The following is a 21953-nucleotide window of genomic DNA, read 5'->3' on the forward strand; positions in this document are numbered from 1 at the left end:
AGTAAATATAGTAAATAAAAATGAGAACAAAAATTAGTAAACAAAACTACATGCGCTTAACCTTAATGGAAATAACAAATCAGATCCATCCAATTCAGTGGTTTATTATGAACTAAATCAAAGCAGTTTAGCTCCTTTAAATGAAAATGATCATTATTTTCAAAAATGTAACAAAAGATAATGTAAGATAAATAAAATCCTACTCAAAACTAAGACCTATTCACAATAAAACTAAATAATTGATCACAAGATATTTAATCATGCATTAAAACAAGGATATTATTTAAATCAATAATTTCAGTAAAATCTTATATGAAATATATGTGTAAAAATATATCAATTTGAGCACTAAAGAATAATATAACCATTTAAAATTTTTTAACAATATAATAAAAAAAATCAATTACTAAATTACATACAGACCTACATTTGAAAATGTATATTATATAATTGTTATGAGACACATCCTAGAGGTTTTTTTTTTGATTTTGGATTAAATTACAACTGTAAATGTATGTCAATGTTTATATAATTCATATAGTAAATAAACCAATTAGATGAATATTATACAAAATAATCCAAAGGACTAGACAGCTGTCCTTGTCAGGCCCTCCGTCCTGCATCACTGACAAGGGGAAACCACGTCGGAAAATCGGCCAATGCATATACTAATTATAAATAGACCAATTGGATGAATATTATACTAATAAGACCAATTGGGTGAATATTATACTAAATAGACCAATTGGATGAATATTATACTAAATAAACTAATTGGATGAATATTATACTAAATAGACTAATTGGATGAATATTATATGAATAAACCAGTTCAATGAATATTACATTAAATATGCCAAATTCCCAAAAGATTAATCAAAATAGAAATATAACAGAACAAAATTCCCTGAATTACATTAAAGCAACGTATTCACTTTTCATCCAAATTTTGTATTTTCTTCAACAAGTCTTTTGAGGTTGTTATTATGACTAACCCATCTTTAGCACGAGTTGATAAATTAACAATAAATTTATTTAAATCCGCATGATCCTCATTTATGCTTGGATCTAAGCCAATAATAATTGGTCGATCTAAGCCACTAAATCTCCGCACAGATTCTACAGTGACGTCCTCAATATTGGCATCATTGCCGTCTCTATCATCACATTTATTCAAATCTGGTAAAATTTGATTTTGAACTCTGTCTGCATCTTTTTTCTTTCCGGTTAAAATTGCCATATCTCTGGCATCAGTGCCATTTGATGTAAAATTTCCAAGAACTTTTGATAAAGTTTCTGTTAAAAGTTTTTGATCACAATGGATGACATTGACTTTATGACCTGAATTGAACTCATGCCCTAATTTGGGCTTGTCTTGGATGTAGTCTGTATCAGACGGGCAGTTTGAGTTATTACTATTCATAAATTTGGAAGCATATTCAAATATTTCTTTAGATGTTCGTGAAATCTCACTCAACATAAAGTTATTTTTTCCAATAAGACTTGGTATTCCTGCTTCAAATTTATGGACTTTTTGTGCATAGTCCATCGACATCCAAAAATATCCACTATTTATGTCAGTACCAGAGGATGACGAATTCTGCTTGGATAATGTTTCTGCCAGTTTGTACCAATCTCCATCGCGATCCTTGAAATTCTGCGCCTCGTCTATGAAAACATTTTGTATCTGACCATATTTGGTTGCCATTATTTCTGGGTCATGGGTGTCTCTCATTAATTCTCTTCTGTTTACAACAAGACAAATATTGAACGACCTGAAACAATGGAAATATTTTTAATAATATATGAAAGACATGAACAGAGAGAGAAATGGGGTTTAACGCTGCTCGACAGAAACAAGGCTATTTCGTGATTAAGATATGGTTCAATTTTATTTCAATAAATTGCTTGCACAAAGGGGTCTTTAGCAGTGTGAGGAAACTGGAGGACTTGGAGAAACCAACAAGGTTAGACAGGCCACCCTAATCCTTATCACATACAAGCTGCGAATCGAAACCACACCACTTGACTTAATGACAGACCTTGTTGCAACTAAAATATTTTAGTGAATAAAACAGATTAATTCAGGGTAATAGACTCTTCTCAGGTCCTGTGCAACTATCCGAAGCTCAGTGTTGCTTTTTCAAAGAAATTCAACAACCAGTTTCCATGCTGGACATTAGTACACAAATTCCACATTGGACAACCACGACTGTATACTTGCCGAAGTTATAATGGTTAGTAATTGTCGCAATGATAAATCATTCACTGATTCAAAATTTTAAAAAAAAAAGTAGATTTCTCGACACAGACTAGGTCATTTCAAGACTAACATAATATTGTTTAATTTTATTGCAATAATTCGCTTGCGCGCAGGGGTCTTTAGCAGTGGGAGGAAACCAGAGGACCTGGAGAAAAGCCACGAGGTTGGACAGGCGACCCTACTCCTTGTCACGTACAACCGGGGATTCGAAACCACGCCAGTTGACTCAATGACAGGCCTTATGTATGATACATTGCGCATGTGCTAACTATTCGGCCATCCAAACACCCCCTGCACCAACCCTTAGTGAATGTGTTATACAAATCAGTTTAATATGACTGGCTAGTAAAATATGAATGTGAAGACCCTGAACTGGATACAGCAGAAAGTTCGGGAAGTTTTTAAATGTGTTTCACCAACCTAATATATAAACACAGAAGATGATTCTCAGCTAAATACAATATTTGAGATTTGGTACACCCTCGACGAGATAATTCGCTAATCATCTGTAGAGTGGACACAGTTTTTCCAGAAGCAGGAGGTCCGTGGATCCATAGTTCCTTCGTAAATTGATGAGTCCACAATAATTCAAACTGATCTGAGGTCAAGAGAAAATAATATTCTTCATGTCGCGTTTTGGCTTCATGAGGTACATAAGTTGCTATCGACACGAACGCAGAATCCAACAACTTATCTAATTTGTTTACGTCCATAGAAAAGGTCGACGGATAAAATCGTTGACTTATTTCTGCTTGAAAATTCTGTAAATTTAGTTCATCACTGACATCAACAATATGACAGCTTATGCCTATTCTTTCACAACTTCCACCATAATGCACAAGCTGTTGTTTTAATTTACTTGCCAGATTCTGACAATTTTTGATGGCTTGTTTTTTGTCTTTCACTGTCTTTTTCACAAATGTTATTAACAAGACACCATAATGGAGACTAAAAACAACATAACTAGTGATTTTTTCAGGAAATGATTCCGGTGAGAGAGGGATTCGGAAACCCCATGAATGAATGTCTATTGCTAGATGTGGTTCTGCATGGAATGTAAGTAATATTGCTCTAATGGTTGCTATGGTTTTATGATTCTCAATCGTATCCAGTATATGTTTAGGATGTACATTTAAACCAGTGGTGGCTGAAAAATAGATATACAACGGTAATACAAGTAATTTTGATAATACAAATGTATAAAGCAAGTCTAGCCAATTGTAATCATATACACCAGTATCATATCTAAGGAGGGTAGGGGTGGGGGTCCAGCTGTTTTGGACGAGGTGGGAGGGGGGAGCATATTCCTGAAGCAATGTCCTGAGAAATCCCTCTGTGGCTATTGCTGGATTGGCTTCTGATACTTGAGCTTTTGAGAGAGTGTGTCTATTATTCCCTTTCAATTAAATCTATCCCAAGTACAGCAACATGGCAGCCCTTCGTTTAATCTGGGATCTTCGCTAAAACTTTGGATAGTGATTTAAGGTATTAAAAACGGTGACAGTATTGTTCGTCTCTAAACAGAATTGTTTACATTGTATTCGTTTTGATAGCCTTGTTTGTCACGCAATTAGTTTTTCTGCAATATTCTTCTATGCACTGGTTAATTGGGCATAATAAAATGATGTAACATTATGTAAAAATATTTGGTCCAATTTGGAGCTCTGTTATAATTTGGAACAGAAATTTGCTTCCTTTACAGCAGTGTTAAGTGGGATTGGGTATAATCAAACGAAACACTGTGAGGAGTAGGGGTTTGGGGGGGGGGGGACTTTTGTTCTACCCCATTTGAAAAAAGTAGTTAGTACAATCTGTGCTACATTTATCTAGTATCCCCTATACACGATCCTCAATAGAAGGCTTGATCTCGCTTAAACTCATTACATCTAATTCATGCCTTCACATCATACTCTGCACTAATATTGATTAGTTTAAACATATTTTATTGACAAATATCAAAAGGATTGAGCACAAGTTTCAAAAACTTAGAAAAGCCCTTTCCATACATAGAAATGATAGACATTATTTAATACTAACAAGATTTCGAAATAGTATATACAATAATAAATAATTTATAAGTAATATAAGTAAAGTCAGATGAATTATATCTCAAAGCTCTATATAAAAATAAGTGAAGAGGTGATAAAGAGAATATAAAATTATATTTAAAACATTGAAAAATAAAGTTTAATAAATGGGATATAAATGAACTGATGCATGTATAAAATGATAAAAAGAAATAATAAAAAATAAAAAAAAAAAAAAAAAAAAAAAAAAAAAAAATGGGGGGTGGGGGGTGCGGAGAAAAAAAAATAAAAAAAAATGGGGGGGTGGGGGGTGCGGAGAAAAAAAAAAAAAAAAAAAAAAAGAAAAAAGTTATCCACCAAAAAAGCTAAAGCTAATAATTTATTCTAAGATGTAACTACTAACAATAACTTTTATTTAAATTTAAATCGTTTTGAAAGTTTGATATATTTGTGAACTTCAAGGAAAAGGTTTGTATTCATCTCAATTGACAATTCTGAATTGCCGCACAATAGGATATCTATATTTATCACAGAATAACTTGACAATGTATTTAATAGTTCAGCACGAATTACATCATATAAGTGACATTGCAGGAAATAGTGTTCGGCATTTTCTATAAATTTGCCACAAGAACATGTGGGATCATTCACAACGTTTATTTCATACAAATCATTTTGCAACGAACTACACCCATGCCGTATTCTAGTGTGAATAATATTTTCATGTCTATTACCTTTACAGTAGTAGATTGGCGCTTTATGTATTAAGGAACGTAATTTTTGTTTGTATAGATATTTGAAGGATTTAAGAGTGGTTGATTGCTTTATGGGGTCCTCTAATAATTCCCAATCTCGAATTGTTGTGGGGAAGTACGAAGTTTGGTGTAATGCTGTTCTACAATAAGGATATCTATATTCGCTAATGTTTCTTAAATTGTATTTTTGTGGTGTTTGTTGATAATATTCTAGAATGTCATATAAGTATGCTGGGTTTCTCTGATTTTTAATTTGAAAAAATGTGGTTAGTCGCTTTTGTGTACGTCTGTCTGACAATTTATTCCATCCGGTTTCAAAATAAAGCGCTTCACGAGAACAAGTTTTAGTTAGTCCAGTCACAATCCTGGCAGCTTCTAGCTGTACCTTTTCAAGTTTTTCGGTATTGGAAACGTTACACCCATCCCACACTTCACATGCGTATTCCAATTTTGGCCTTATGAATATCAAATATACGTTATTTAGAGTTTGTCTATTAAAGGTGAATTTTAGTTTACGCAAAATATTTAATAATTTTGAGGTGGACGAGATAATAGTTTCTATATGGATGGTCCATTTGGCGTCATTTGAAAGGGTAATGCCCAAGTGTTTGTGACATTTAACCACTTCAAGTGCTTGATTATCGAATATCAGACTCGGATAATTTTCTGTTTTTTTGGAGCTAAATAAAATAGCTTTTGTTTTGTTTGGATTAAAGTTTATAAGCCAATTATTCGCCCAAATGTTGAGATTTGTCAGATCGTAGTTTAGGGACTGTTCTATCTCTGAAACTGACTGTTTGCTACACCCAAGTGCCGTGTCGTCTGCAAATAATCTAGCCACATTATGGAGTACATCTTGTACATCATTGATGTAAGTCAAAAACAAAAAGGGGCCCAAAACTGATCCCTGGGGAACTCCTGATTGAAGAGTAATTTCTGATGACACAGAGCCATTTACGAATACCCGTTGAGTCCGGTCTTGGACATAACTAGACAACCACGTAATTAGCATGCCTGAAACCCCATATTGACTTAATTTGTGTATCAAACCAGGTAAATATACGCGGTCAAACGCTTTAGATATATTGCAAAAAACATAGCAGGAATATAGTTGCTTATCTATTGCAGATGAGATATCATGATACACTTCTAAAAGTTGATGAACAGTAGAGTAGTTCGGTCGAAACCCTGATTGGTGTTTGTACAAGAGATTGTTTTCATGAAAATAGTTAAACAGGTGTTTGAAAACTACCTTTTCTAATAATTTGCTCAAAGAACTTAATAGGCTTATAGGTCGGTAGTTTGAAACTAGAGAGCTGTCTCCTTTTTTATAGAAAGGTAGGACATTTGCTTTTTTCCAAATTGTTGGAAAAACCCCTGATTCTAGTGATTTGTTAAATATATATTTTAATGGTACACATATTGAGGTTTTGGTATATTTTAGTAACTTGTTACTAATATTATCAAATCCATTGGCTTTTTTCAATTTCAGTGTACTTATAAGATCTGCGATTTCCTTTTCTTCGACTAAAGGAATATCAAGTTGACAATTTGTTCGCTTATTGAATTTTGGTAATTCTCCTTGCTGAGTGTTATTTGAAATTGATCCGAAATAGTTGTTAAGTAATTCAGCTTTATCAAAATTTGAATGAGCAATTCTTCCATTGGGGTCTAAAAGTGGAGGAATATCATTTGATACATTTTGGCCTAATACTTTCCTTAAATTATTCCAGTAATTCTGGCAATTTGTATCGTTAGAATTCAAGAAATTTGTGATTTCTTCTTTGTATTTTGTTTTTAACGCTTTTTTAAAATTATTTACTTTATTTCTTTGAACTTTGTATTTTCTTAAATCGCATTCATGTTGTGTTTTCAAAGCTTTTTTGTGTAACCTGTTTCTGATTCTTATCGCTCTACGTATTTCTGTATTGAACCACGGTTTGTCAGTTAGTCTTATAGTTATTGATTTCTTTGGTATGCACAATGTAATATAGCTATTTAAAATTTCATAAAATTTTGAACATACTAAGTTAATATCAGAATTTGCAAAGGTACTCTCCCAATCGTGTTCTTTGATAAGAGTATTTAACCTATTATAATTACCATCCTTATATACAAATATCTCCCGTTTAAAATTCCTGGGACTTGAAACTGGAAAATCTAATAATGCATAAACACCCTTATGATCGGATATGTCAGGAGTGACATTAATCGTTTCACTGGAACTAATCTGAATTTCATCATTTACTAAAATTACGTCTAATAAGGTTGATGACGTCCCAGTAACGCGTGTAGGTTCATCAATAACATTTCTGAGATTATTTAAAGATAAAATATCCCGTAGCTTGCAGCGTTGTGCTAGCAAGTCATCATTTAGATCACCTAAAATTACAACCTTAAGCGTGGTTTGATAGGCTAGTTCAATGGATCTTTCGAACAATGACCAGAATTCAATTGTGCTGTTTGGCGGGCGGTAAAATAAGGCAACAAGTAATACGGTGTTTGGAAATTTGCATTCCACCCAAATACTCTCTATACCTGTAACCTCAAGATCATCTCGCCGTTTGCAATAAATGGTTTTATTAACATATAATAATAATCCGCCACCATGCGACGTCCGATCCTTCCGGTATGGAGAATGGTAACCGTCCCATTTTAGAGATGAATCTAACACATAGTTATCCAGATGAGTCTCAGTGAAACTACAAATATGGTAATCATTGACATCGTTGTATATTGTTTCAAGTTTGTGTCTTATACTACGTGCATTTAAGTGATAGACTGATAGGTTTTCATTTGAATCGTGATTTGAAGGTCCAGGATTTTTATGAACGTCTCCTGATCTTAGAACTAATAAGGCTAGAACAGTACTTAGCAGACAAAAATTATCAAGTTCACATAAAACTATTGGAGATATTATTCGACATTGCCATTTCTCAGATGCCTCGTGCTTTACTGTGTAGTAAATGTCAACTATTACAGTAGCAATGAAAATATAATGAGTGTTGCACTTGCGCCAGTATTGCACGAGGGGACTGAGAAATCATCAAACAGTTAGATCTTAAATATTTAGTGGTTAGTTTTGGTGGATATAGAGACATGAGAACATGATGTAAATAACTAGTAAACAAATAAAACATACATACAGACAAAAACAGTGAATTATTTACAGTTAAAGCAATAGTATAATACATAAACATTGAATGTTTCGGTCATAGTTAAGTTAATATAACAATATCGTACGATGATATCTAAAGCAGGCAATTTTGACAAAAAATGAAGATGAAGGTTAAAGTGATAATACTTAGAGGGTGGTCAGTTTAACAATCCGATATGCAATTTTGATGCAAGACTGATTTCCCATAATTGACAATTATTTAGATAATTGGCTGTTTATATTTCAGTAATTTAAATGGAATAAAAAACGAAATCAAAAGTTTAAACTGAGATGATAACCCAATTAGTTAATATTTGAATGGAACTTTTAAGTAGATAATTGAGAACTTTTAAAAGATACGCCCATAAATAATGTGGGCATAGTTTTATACATTCGATTTTTTTTATTATCATAATTAGTTATATAATAATATAAATGTATAACTACATGTAACTATGTATTATAAACTAAACAGTGGTCTAAGCTAATATTACTCTGTAATAGTTAGACAATAGGGAACCAACAAGTAAAATACATGTACATGACTTTACTTTACAGAAAGATTTTGTCATTGTTTTAAAAATCTAAGCAAACTTATTATTACATGAAGGATAATTGGGGCAATGGTGAATGCATGAAACGATTTGAGGTACTATCCAGTTGGTCATCAACTTAAAGATACATTATGGGCGATTAGATAAAGAGCTGGCATATCTCACTATAATAGTTAAAAACTAGATAATGTAAATGGAATTCGATTATCCATTTCATGATTAAATCATGAATGAAAGCTGAGCAGCAAATCGGATCCTACTCCAGTAAATATCGCAGGCTAGCGATGACATCGAGAGTTGATTATGGTCTGAATAAGTTTTAATTAATGTCTTAATTAATAATATTGATTGGTCATTGACCCAGCTCTCGACCGCTCAGATTCCTTGATAGACATTATCTTTGTGAATACCAAGTCTCACGCTTCCCAAATGAGCTGTCTAGCTGTGATAATTGAGCTGCAAAGTTCAAGGTTCGTTCAACGTCAAGGTTAACTCTACAATCTTGTGTAGGCATTGATCACAGTGGCTAACATTACAAAACAAAAGTGCCGTACCTTTGAAATGTTTTTCTCTGGAAGTTTTAATCGTATGAACCAAACCAAATACTAATCTAGGACATGGACTCGGTATTGGTATTTTAACAAATCTACTGTGTAATTCTGGTTTATCTGAAAGAGAGAGGTTCTTTTGAGACTAACATATGGTTCAATTTTATTTCAATAATTAGCTTGCGCGTATTGGTCTTTAGCATTGGGAGGAAATCGGAGGTCCCGGAGAAGACCCACATGGTTGGACAGGCGACACTACTCCTTGTCATGTTCAAATGGGGAATCGAAACTACAGTACTTGACTGAATGGCAGAGCTTGTGAGTCCATGCACACCACTAGATCATCTACCCCCCCCCCTCTTAAATTCTAATAATATGTATGTTACAGTATGTAGTATCTTTTAATTCAGTGGCATGGGAACATATTTTTTGAACAATATGAAGAAGATGTTATGAAGAAGCTATGGTGGATAAGGGAGTAAGGTGCTGACAGGATATCCCAGAGGTCCAGGGTTCTGGTGTGGTTTCCTCTTGTTGGTGGTGCAAGATCGAGGGACTGGCAAGGAACATCGTCTTGTTGTTTGGATGGGATGAAAAACCGATAATGTAGACACCTTAGCGTCCACATAAAAGAAGCCTTGACAGTTGGAATTCAATTACTGTGCAAGGAAAATTCCCCACATGGCATGGCTTACTCTCGTTTTTATTAGCTTGGTTAGAGAAGAGAGATAGGATGTTAAACCAGATTAATGACAACAACAAAATATAAAACTATGTAATTCTTGATAAAATATTAAAATGTCAGAAAAATCACCTCTGATTTCTGCTAATGTTGCTGATTTCCAGTCATCAAAAGTAAATTTTTTAACATTCCCTGTGGAATCAACATAGTAACTTTCTGGAGAAGTTGTAAAAACACCACCAGGGAATTTACATAAACTAACTACAACAACCATACGTCGAGTCTGTAGAATAATTCAAGAAATAAGTAAATAACAAAATCTTAACAAAACCTGATAATTGTTTTGACTGACACATTTGTAAATGATTATTTTATTACTTGACTTGTGACAGGAGTTTTTTTTTAACAGTTGAAGGAATCAGAGAAACTGTAGCAAAAGTATGAGGCAGGCTACCCTAAACAGAGTCACACTAGTGGATCAATCCTGGCAGAGTCACACTAGTGTTTCGATCCTGGCCATGTCCTACTAGTGGCTCGATCATGGTAGAATGACACTAGTGACTCAATCCTGGCAGTGTCCTAGTAGTGGCTGAATCCTGACAGATTCCTACTAGTGGCTCAATCCTGGTAGAGTCATACTAGTGGATTGCTTATGGCAGAGTTCTACAAGTGGATCGATCATGGCAGAGGCACACTTGTGGAATTATCCTGACTGCATGGATGCTATTTCGCCTGTATACGCCGGAAGTGTCCTATGCGAATTGACAAACGTCAAATTGGGAATATGCCAGACAAAGTCACATTAGTGGTTCGATCGTGGTAAAATCGCACTAGTGGATTGATCCTTTAAGACAAATCCGAGCCAAAGTCTTCTTTTTTCTTGGTTTAATTACTGTTACCAAATGAACATTCTCTCTCCGAATTTGAAAATACTTACTCTATAAGGCACATTATAAACAGGGAAAAAATTAATATCCCAGTGAGTTCCCCTTTCAGCCTGAAAACTACTCTCACCCCATATAACTGAATTCATTCTCCTCGTAATATCCTGTACTGAAATTTAAAAAAAATAAAACGTTTCCATAACAGTTTTAAAAAAATGTGAATCAAACGAGTCTAAATACATGTAGGTGTTTTGTTAAGAAATGACATAATACCACCTTTAAATTTTACTGAAGGACTTCAGTACTCAGAGCCATGTTGTCTCCCCTTTATTACTGAAAGCCACCATGTTACAGGTCCCTGTGTGACCTGTTACTATAACCTACAATATACCTGTGTACATTGATGTAATACATTTATATTAACAGTAGTATTCATAAGCATTTTTATGGTACAGTAATGTTCAAAATTTCAGTTTAAATTCTGAAAAATTTCCATAAATTGATCATCAGGGAAGTTTACAATTGGTTTTATAGACCAAAACCTGTGATGGTAGCTTAATAAAACTGAATTCATTCTAGACTAAATGCGTTTATTTGAATCAGAGTTTGCATTTAAGGCCACATTTACCTGTCAATTCCTGCTGTTCAGGTGATAAATCTTCACCTGTCACCTCTGCCCTTTGATCTTCTATACCAAAATATATATGGCCACCTTCATGGTTAGCAAATGCGGTTATGTACTTAGAAAGCGCTGCACTGAAAAACAAAAAAGTTTTAAAACACTGCTAGAATAAAAATTGTCAAATCGTGAAGTGAGTGAATTGGTCATCTGCATAGTATCACAAATGAGAGTGAGAGTCGCAAACCCAAGGAAGTTCATCAGGTATCCATCCATACAATCATTTTGCTTATTGCTTCATTCCAACCTCGTTGTGGGTTTTCTCGAGTCCTCCGGTTTCCTCGCACTGCTAAAGAACCCTACACGCAAGCGAAATATTGAAATAAAATTGAACCATGAGATAGTCCCGAAATTACCTAGTTGTGTCGAGTAGATGTTAAACCCCATTTTTCTCTCTCTCTTTATTGCTTCATACATGTTAAAAGCTAGGACTAATTAATTTCACATAGAATAGATTTCCATCATGTGTTTAAATACTTACAGACAGAAATTAATCAGTTGTTATTCTTAGTGTTTTTCTTACCTTATTCTCTTAGGAAGAGATCTAGTGACCTCACAATTATTCGAAGATAACGATTTGAACTGGATTTGTTTTCCTTCTTGTTTTAAACTCTCTTCCGTCTGGAGATAATAATACTCTTCAGGTATAGGAGGTAGATCGGACAATAACCCTGGTTGGCCCCGTTTTGATAACAGCTTTATAACAGAGCGATTACTCACGTCATGGGTGGCCGTTTCCGTTGGCAATCGACTGTGATAATTTATAGTACACAAATGTTCCGATGATTTAACAAAAAGATACAAAAACTTGTCATCAAAATTACCTACAAAGTCAAGATAGTTACAGAGATCGTCTCCTGAAAGAATATCTGTGAGAGCATTTTCCATTCCGCTCCACCACATATCCAAGTCTTTAGATTGTAAATAACGATTTGATTCTTCATTTTTCATTTGGAGTATTCCTCCGCCTGAATTGAGTAAGGCGCAAACATATTTGGGTACAGTATGGTTTTCACCATCGCGGATTCCTTTACTAATATGAACTGAACATTGTAACACTGATTCACCAAAATACTGAAATCTCTCCGTACTAGAAAAAAAATGCAAATATTTTGTATAATAATTGGAAATTAAGTATTAACTAAAATGCTGAGTTAATAAACCTACAAGTAGGCTACATTATCTATACAAATTGTTATAGTTCACATTTGTGAACATTTCATATAAACGAGAAGGATTAACAGAAACAGAACACCAATTCATAAACATAAATTTTCAACTAGGCTATTGTTTCACCCATAATGAAACCCAATCTGATTAAAATACAGATCTATATTTCGTTTCTTTTTTTTTTATACCTTCGATGGCCTACACTACATGCAGATCTGGCCGGTTGTACTGAAAGGTCACGTCAGGGGGTTGTACGAGCGGCATTTGACCCTATGACGTCTGTGTTGATGTTTCTAATGGTTTACCCACAGTTTCATGCATCGCCAGCCAAGAAGTCACCGTAACAGATGGTTTCATTGGCTAATCCCTCACGCCATCAAGAACGCAGGTTATATAACAACTCTTTCAGATCCTAGTGTAGTACAGACAAATGAAACAAAATTGTGAACTATAAAAAATGAAAAGAAATAGGATCTGTGTTTTAATCAGATTGACTGAAACCCACAGATTATCTGTATTTCTTTTTAGTACGTAAGTTGAATAAATTATCCTATCGATCATTTTCACTGCACACCAGTCAACACACTGAAAGGAGAACCCTGTTGCTTCTTCTAGGGGGTTGTGTGGCCAAATGGTTAACGCGCATGCATTGCACCATAATGTCTGTCATTGAATCAAGTGGCGTGGTTTCCATTCTCCGCTTGTACGTGACAAGGAGTAGGGTCACCTGTAAAACCTTGTGGGTTTTCTCCAGGGCCTCCAGTTTCCTTCCATTGATAAAGACCCCTACGCACAGGCGAATTATTGTAACCAAATTGAACCATATGTTAGTCCCCAAATGACCTAGTTTAATTGTGTCTAGTGGGCCTTAAATCTCTCTCCTCTTCTTCTATTCTTTAACGTCCACTTCCACCAGTAATATCGCAGACAAGTTATCTTATTTTATTATGCTTAGGGGTCTTTCCTGTGAGAGGAAACCGGAGTAAACCCATGAAGTTGAGAAGACATCCCTATCTTCAAGCCATATAAGCTGAGATCAGGGATCGAAACAATGACCATTTTAACCAGAAGTGACCGGCCAGCTAGAGCTCGAAGCGTGACACTCTAGACCACTAGGCCTTCCCATCACCCTAGAGCCTTGCCTATTCTTCTTTTGTTGCTTTTGTGCTATACTTACATTTCAGTTGCAGTCAACATGATTCAACAATTATGTAGGCAACATGCCTTGCACGTTTCTGAAATCAAACAATATAAAAGTTAACAGCAAACTTTTTAGAGCACAACTGTATACAACAAACAGACATGTCCATCACTATGTGGTCAACCCTATTTCTGCACCTGCGACAAGTTGTGGGGTTATCTCAGTTTTATGCCACATGGGACATGACTTTCCATTTTGTGTAGGCTATCATAGACCTCATAGTAGCATGATACAAATTGACAGTCATAATTAGTACAGTTGACAGAGCTAAATTACAACAGTCTCCCCCACCCCTATTTTATATGAGGTCATAAAGAATCAAAATATATGGTTTGACTCTTATAGCTGGCGTCTTGATTGATAATAGATCATTTTTATGTTAAACTATGGCCAAGTTCGCGCCGATACACGTTTTGCTTCTCAAACGAAATCAGTTGTATTTGCAAGCTGATCCAAACTCTGACAATTTACAATGATTTATCATGACACCATTGTAGAAAACAAGTAAACATAATATATTATCAAATGATATAAAAAAAAAATCATGGAAATCTTACCCAATATTTGAAAACAATTGTTTATATTTTTCACGTCTTTCCTATTTCAGTGTTTACATCGCAGAGTTATCTCCCGCTAATACGAGGAAATACCGAAATTTATATATATCACCGAAACCACCCGGAATTTACCGGAACAGACAAGAATGAATCGATTCTGTTTAAATATCATTTAACGATATAACATTCATAGAAAATTGATTCACGTACATACATTTAGAATTTGCATGTTTATATTTGGGTTTTGGCAGTTTATTTTTAAAGGGGACCATGGCCGCCGAGAGCAACAAAACTACACACCATGAAAAATGAAAGACTATACTAGACTAAAATATATATTTCGTTATAATTTTCAGTCTGATTAACAAATAGACCTAAATAAAGTCAAGGGGTCTTTATAATACGTACATTACGTAACTCACAATTTCCCACACAGAACTTGATAGGCCCAATTTAGCTTCTTCCATCACCTTTGTCAGCAGTACTATGTCAGAATAAACCTTCTGAACTCGTGACCAACTAGTCGTGACCAAAACAAAGGCTCACCAGAGGCGGAATAAAAACTTCCTGAATTATAACCACCACGCTTACACTTTTATAACCAAACAGGTGGTTGTCATACACGATACGCCGAGATTTTGTAAGAGATGGACAGGGAAATGGAAAAATTGATAGGGCCAACCCTCTCATTGTCCCAATGGTTCATATCGAATATGAACCTGTAGCCTTTATCGCGTTCACAAGGCTTGTGATAAAGTTTGATAACTCGAAAACTGGAGGTCACGAACGCTGAATATGGATGGGGTTTGCCGTCTCATGACCCCAATACTCCCCCCCCCCCAAAAAAAAAACAAAACAAAAAAAACCCAAACGGATAACGGTTCTATCGCGTCCACAAGGTTTTCGATGGGCTTAACTCGGAAACTGAAGGTCACGGAATGCTGATTATCTATAGGATTAGTTCACCCATGTTCCCAATTTATCACACTAGAAAGCTCACAAACTTTGTTACGCTTTTCGTACGTAAGTCCATAACCCAAGCAGTTGCACCAAAATCACTGTATCCCCAACATCTAAAACGGGCCAAAATTGAGGCACAAATTAATGTGAAACCGTGGCCGTATAAAAATTTACATAATTTACAGATTTGTATTTATAGCTGCGTATCGGTATCATTGCTTTTTTGGCTGTACAAAGAAACGCCCAAAAGCAGACAAACCGTTACTATAACATGTAGCTAACTATATGCTTCATTTTTAGACATTTACATACAAAAAACGAAATTTAAACGAAATCAAACGCAGTGACTGATAATCAGAATGAATGCTAATGACACACTTGGTAAATTTCCTCATGCAATCTTTTCAGATTCACAAGGATACATAACATCTCTTCAAAGCAAGGATTTATGATTCTCCAAGCATGGATTTTTCATTTCGTGGCACGTCCGTACCTGAAATGTAGGCACGTTAAAATAGGCCCCCTGCCTTGCACCATTGTTACCTCTAATTGCCAAGAAATCCATTGCGGCCTATTAAGCTGCGGGTGGGATACGACTTGACCCTATTGGCTCGCCAGCCCCACAGGCTATACTCCTATCGCGTGGGGACCGCCCTTAAAATTCCAAGTTACAAAATAATAACATGTTAGGTGAGTCCAGACTAATGATTACTAAAAGGGGAATACCCAAAATACAAACCACTTTTAATAACTGAAATGGGGTTTAACGTCCCACTGTTCTTCTCCTACTGGGCTAATGACGATGAGCTTACGCCATACAGTGTGCCATGAGGGCAATTTAGCCCGGACAGTGACGTTATACGGTCGACTCTTATATCGAATTCCAACTGTCAAGGGTTCTTGCTGCCAACACCAATATCGAACACGGGATCTCTAGGTTAGCGAACTAACGTCTTACTCACTAATTAACTTATGTAATCAACCTAATGTAAAAGATGAAGCGGATTAAATGTTAAACATTTTATTTCCCAATTAAATCTGTATGAACAGATCTCCATCCAACATGTAGAGTATTCTTCAAGGATGCCACGATGCTGGCCATATTAGGATGATCAGCCAGGTTTACATTTTCTTGCATGTCGTGGGAGTGATCGTATAGTTCCCGGCTTATCGTTTGTGACATATCTGCTTTATAGGTCGGTGCTCCATCAAACTGAACCCATTCGGTGTAACGGTATCTATCCGTCCTTACCGTATATCCCATTGCATTGTCATCACGGCTATAGGTTTGTGAGAAGGCGGCAGTTTTCCCCTGTGCGGTCGGATTTTTAATTAAGTTGAGCATACTTTTTCCTTCCGTGCAGACAGTTACATGAGATGATTCTTCTGGGCAGAGGGGTACCTCAGGAAGTCCAGCTGCCTCGGCTATAGTGGGAAACAGGTCCACAAATTCGACGAGTTGATTTGTGACAGCACCTTGATCAGTCATACCCGGAACGCGGATCATCATTGGGGCATGTAATGCGTCGTCAAAGTTTGTTTGCTTACCCCACAGCCCATGTTCACCTAAGTTGTATCCGTGATCCCCTATAACAGCAATGATTGTATCATCCATCAAATTTAGCTTCTTTAATTCCGCCAAAACATCTCCGACCAAATCATCCATGTATGAGACCGTGCTAAAGTAGGCTCGTCTTAAATCTTTGACTATATTATCAGGAAAGGTAGTGTTTGGCTGGCCAGTGCTGTTTAAGGCGCGTATATCCTGGTAATCTCTAATTTCAACCATGTTATACCAAGCCAATCTCGGCATATCTATAGGAGCGTAGGCATTGTTAGGAAGGTGGATTTCAGATAAAGGAAAATGTGTCAAATATTTCTGTGGGAAGACAAAAGGTAAATGAGGCTTAGTGAAGCCAACGGCCAAGAAAAATGGTTGATCACCTTTTGATAGTTCATTTAGAGACGTCTTAGCTTGGGCTGCGATTTTATCATCGTCTAATGGATCTTGAAGTCGTTCGGCATCAGAGACGGCTCTCCAACTGACATCACGTTCGGTTTCCAAAAGGGGACCACCCTGCCCGCCGTGTCCTTCAGGTCCGACGTGTCCTTCGGGTCTGCCGTGTCCTTCAGGTCCACCGTGTTCTTCGGGTCCGCCGTGTCCTGCGGATCCGCCGTGACCTTCGGGTCCGCCGTGTCCTTCGGGTCCGCCGTGTCCGTCAGGTCCGCCGTGCCCGTCGGGTACACCGTGGCCGCCTGGTCCGCTGGGTCCGCCTGGTCCGTTGTGTTCACCGGGTCCACCGGGTCCACCGGATCCACCGGGTCCACCAGCATCACTCGCAGGTTCTAGATAAAATTCATTCCAAGATAAAGGATCATTATTGTTAGACGCTACCGCGCCCGGGTGAAATATTTTACCCATACCCACACTCCTGTATCCATTGTTCTTAAAATACTGAGGCAGGGTTGTAAAGTTGCCTCCGGCATTACGGAAATAACTGTGCAGATCGTAGACGTGGGTCGTGTCGGGTCTGCGACCCGTTAAGAAAGATGATCGACTTGGCGAACACAGACCAAACTGAACATAGGCTCTCTTGACCAACAAACTTTTACCAGCGAGATCATCGAGATTTGGTGTATATGTAGGTCCGAGGTTAAATTCCTTGTATAGGTCGAGCTGTGGTCTCAAATCATCAGATATTATAAATAAAACATTCTTCTTCGCGCCTTGGACAACCAGGAAAAAAGCAACAAATATTCCACCGAGAAACACACGCATCGTAAATACTGTCTGTCTTTCTGTTTGGTTAGCAACTGGCGAGATATATACATATACACATGTTTATCATTTTTTCCTTCGCTACCTATTGTGTTTATTGGGTATTTATCCAGACTAAGTTTTGTTGGCCAATCACGTTTCTACAAGGCCCAGTTTGTGAATAACTGATTAGAAAAAGTGCAAGAATTAATTTTTGAACAGCAAACTTGTCATTACAAGGCCCACAATTCTAAGATTACTGTATTTAATAAAAAGGTAGGCTATACGAGCGTACTATTTGTATCATGGTAGCGATCTTTTTATTGTAACATCATATCATAAATCAATCGTCCAAGGAACACGTATACATGTACCAAGTTTCATGTAGAGTTTACTTGAATTGGTGGAGCTATAACCTTTTTCCAAAAGCATCCCTCCCAAGAACAAGAAGAACATCAAGAAGTAAAAGACCAACAATAGGAGGTAAGACGTCAAACACCATTTCATTTCATTTTACAAGAAAACGAACAGAAGCTGGAACCCAATTCCTGGTCCAAAGCGTTAAAGCCTAAGTCACCCATATAACTGAAAATGGAATTTAATTGGTAATGTAAAGCTGCATGTTAAGCAATTCTAGTAATCACTTCCCAAATGATTCAATTAATATTTCGGTTTTGAAAGCACTAGACATGGTAGCTACGAGAACGTAACTAAAAACGCTGAGATATACTGATGTGCTTGTTTTTAACTACGATTGCACGATAAACCCCAGAATGCCTCGTTCGGCATTTTTGTCTAAACGTGGCAAAAACGCGCTAATAAAATTTTTGCCACAATTTTGCCATGTTGTAACTTGGTAAACAAAATGCCACGTTTGTCTGGAGTTCCAAAACGTATTTTTTTTTTAAATTGCCATGGTTTTCTTTTTAAATTAACATGTTTTTGGAACGAGGTATTTTGACCAGAAAGAGGCTGTTCACGAGGTTGGATACATGATTTTTCAAAAGGGTTGGGGTGGGGTTCAGCCAAACCAAAGTTTCGTCGAGCGTATCGAGGACAGCATAACATTATTTGGTGACCCTTTCAAGCGATTATATAGAGAAAAAAACACAAGGCAAAGTCGACTAGAAATGACATTCGTTGCATAAAAGAGTCTGTTACATTCTTTGTTGCAGTTTTATATGTTCATACATTATTTCCATCAAAGAGATGTGAGAAATGAAAAACAGCCAAGTTCTTTGTTGCAGTTTCATATGTTCACACAATATTTCCAACAAAGAGATGTGAGAAATGAAAAATAGCCAAGTTTAAAGCGGAGCGAACTCAATAATTGTTTTTTAGGCCTTTGAATATTATTAATTACAAATATGCTGTTCCCTTTTTTACATAATAAACGATATTATACTTAATATATCTCATGACATTTTATGCAATTGGCACTCAGTTGTATGTATAAAAATTGCAAAAGCAATTAAATTAAAATCCATCGAAAAATGAAGTAGACACAATTTATGTTTATATAATGACATGCAAAGCGGGGCGATGCGAACGACTATATTAAAAATGATAATTACATATACATCCTTCAGGTGACCGGCCTACGTCTGGATTCTTATATAAAGGGTCGATCTGGACTATATGTTGGGGAATAAAACTGCTCAATTTTGTGTTAAAAGCCATTAAAATCTTCTACCTTTGGACCGAGCAACTAACTCAATATACATGATACGTTTTCATCTTAAAGGCTCAATACCACTCTTGTTGTAACTGAATAATATGTCCCAATCTTTATTCTGGTCAACAAATTGTACTATTTTACAATATCCCAATTAATTGGTGATATAAATTTCATCTTAACACACCTAATTTAAAATAAATGGAAAAATTCAACTAAATGATTTGAAAAGCCTGACGTAAAGCTTTTCAACTGTGACTCGGATTTAAAAATATTTTTGAACCCTCTGGACAAGTAAAATAGGATTAATGGATAATTTACACAACAGGTAAGAAACTAACACATCTAGTACTTAGAATAAGGCTTTTTTTATTTTCTGGAGCTGTCAAGCCAGCAAGAGTGTTATTGTCCCTTTAAACCCGTCGTTTATTATATAAAAACAGGAACAGCATATTTGGTTTGGCTGAACTCCACCCCCAACCCTTTTGAAAAATCGTGTATCCAATCTTGTGATCAGCCTGGACAAAATACCTCGTTCCAAAAACATGGCAATTTTTTTTAAAAAAATACGTTTTGGAACTCCAGAAAAACGTGGCATTTTGTTTTTACCACGTTACAACTTGTCAAAGTTATGGCAAAAATTTTAATACGTTTTTGACGCGTTTGGACAAAAATGCCGAACGAGGCATTATGAGGTTTATAGTTCCAAGTGGCAAACTCAATTTCTTTATTAATGTATGTACCATCTTAAATTTTATACTATTAGTACTTATTACACATACGCAGTCCAATCTACTGAAACAACATTCATTTATCAGCAAATATTGACAATAAAGTAAATCAAGCGTTGTTTTTATCAAAATTGATTCCGACCTTCATAATTACGCCGTAATACCTACTGCGCAACTCTGATCAGATGGGTACTTTGATTGGCTATTGCACACGAGGCCCCGCTTTTATGTGTTACAGACGTAAATTTAAAATGTCGTTAAAAGCAATCTACTGTCGCTTTGATTTAAAAAGAGGGGATTTGTACCCGTTTCAGGTAGGATTATATGCTTAATTGTAGTTGGGTGTGGCAGAAATATTATAAATAACAATAACCAATCGTTGTTTTGATTAAAAATATTGTCAATTTTGTTTACAAATGCCGGGTGCGAATCGCTCCCGCATGTGCTACGTACATTGAAGGCAATGGCCTCATCTCTTATCTCGAAACACGGAGGGTTGAGAGATTAAGGTTTGTTATCTATAGACATGGTAACTGCGCTATTCCACAGCATTTCGTCTTTTAATTTACACATGCGGGAAATGGTTTAAAGCGTGCACCTTAAATCACAAATTCCCCCCCCCCTCTTTCTCTCTCGGTCTCCCTCTGTCTGTCTGTCTGTCTGTCTGTCTCTCTCTCTCTCTCGCTAAATTATAAATCCTCGCTAAATGTATTCAAAAGATTACTTAGAACTCGAATCAGGATAGCACCGGTAGATAATATCCGGCTTGGGTTTCATCGGATTACAAAGTGACACTTCAAAAGATTTACCTAAAAGGTATAGGTGCAGCTGTCTTACATCGTCTGCAGAGGATATCTATTGTTGCGAAATTTTGATTTCATCAAATACTGTACGGAATTTAACCATTTGCGGAATGATATTCCTTTCGGAGATTCCATTTTCATAATATTGAATGTGAATCAAAATCTGTCAAAAAAGAAAGGCCCGCGGATTTAAATATTGTTAATCGTGGAGCCGTGGGCATACAATTTATATTATGAAAGACCGTTTCTGACTAATATCTTTGTTCACCAGGTCCACATTTATGACTTCAACTTCAGATAAACTTTTTGTGTGTCGTGATTGATAGGTTCTTGCTAAATCCGTTGGTCCCTTTTTTCTTTTTTTTAATTTACAGATTAGAGTGTCCCGATTGTACTGATATGACTCCATTAGCTCAATTGGAGCAGAACAGTAGGACATTAACCCCCATTTTATTTCATTGCATTTCATTCAATAAAAGTTTCTATACATGTACCTTATAAATAGTCGATTCAAGATGTATTATGTAAGATTTAGGCAAATAGTTAGCC

At 36.1% G+C, this 21953-nt stretch overlaps 2 protein-coding genes across 2 annotated transcripts; both read right to left on the reverse strand.

Moving 5' to 3' along the window:
- Positions 1-481: 481 nt before the first annotated feature.
- LOC126815673 (schlafen family member 11) lies at positions 482-14543 on the reverse strand. The gene is made up of 9 exons (XM_050541535.2): positions 14478-14543; positions 13897-13954; positions 12073-12639; positions 11499-11626; positions 10924-11039; positions 10119-10269; positions 9311-9424; positions 2684-3410; positions 482-1775 (listed from the first exon to the last, which is right to left on the reverse strand). Exons 2-9 carry the CDS (start codon positions 13914-13916, stop codon positions 932-934), a joined length of 2667 nt encoding a protein of 888 aa, XP_050397492.1. The 5' UTR covers positions 13917-13954; positions 14478-14543; the 3' UTR covers positions 482-931.
- A 1915-nt stretch (positions 14544-16458) lies between these two features.
- On the reverse strand, positions 16459-18225 carry LOC126815082 (iduronate 2-sulfatase). The gene has a single exon (XM_050540617.2). It carries the CDS (start codon positions 18214-18216, stop codon positions 16459-16461), a length of 1758 nt encoding a protein of 585 aa, XP_050396574.1. The 5' UTR covers positions 18217-18225.
- Positions 18226-21953: the final 3728 nt, after the last annotated feature.

Source organism: Patella vulgata, chromosome 3, assembly GCF_932274485.2.
Source record: "Patella vulgata chromosome 3, xgPatVulg1.2, whole genome shotgun sequence".
Lineage (NCBI taxonomy): Eukaryota > Metazoa > Mollusca > Gastropoda > Patellidae > Patella > Patella vulgata.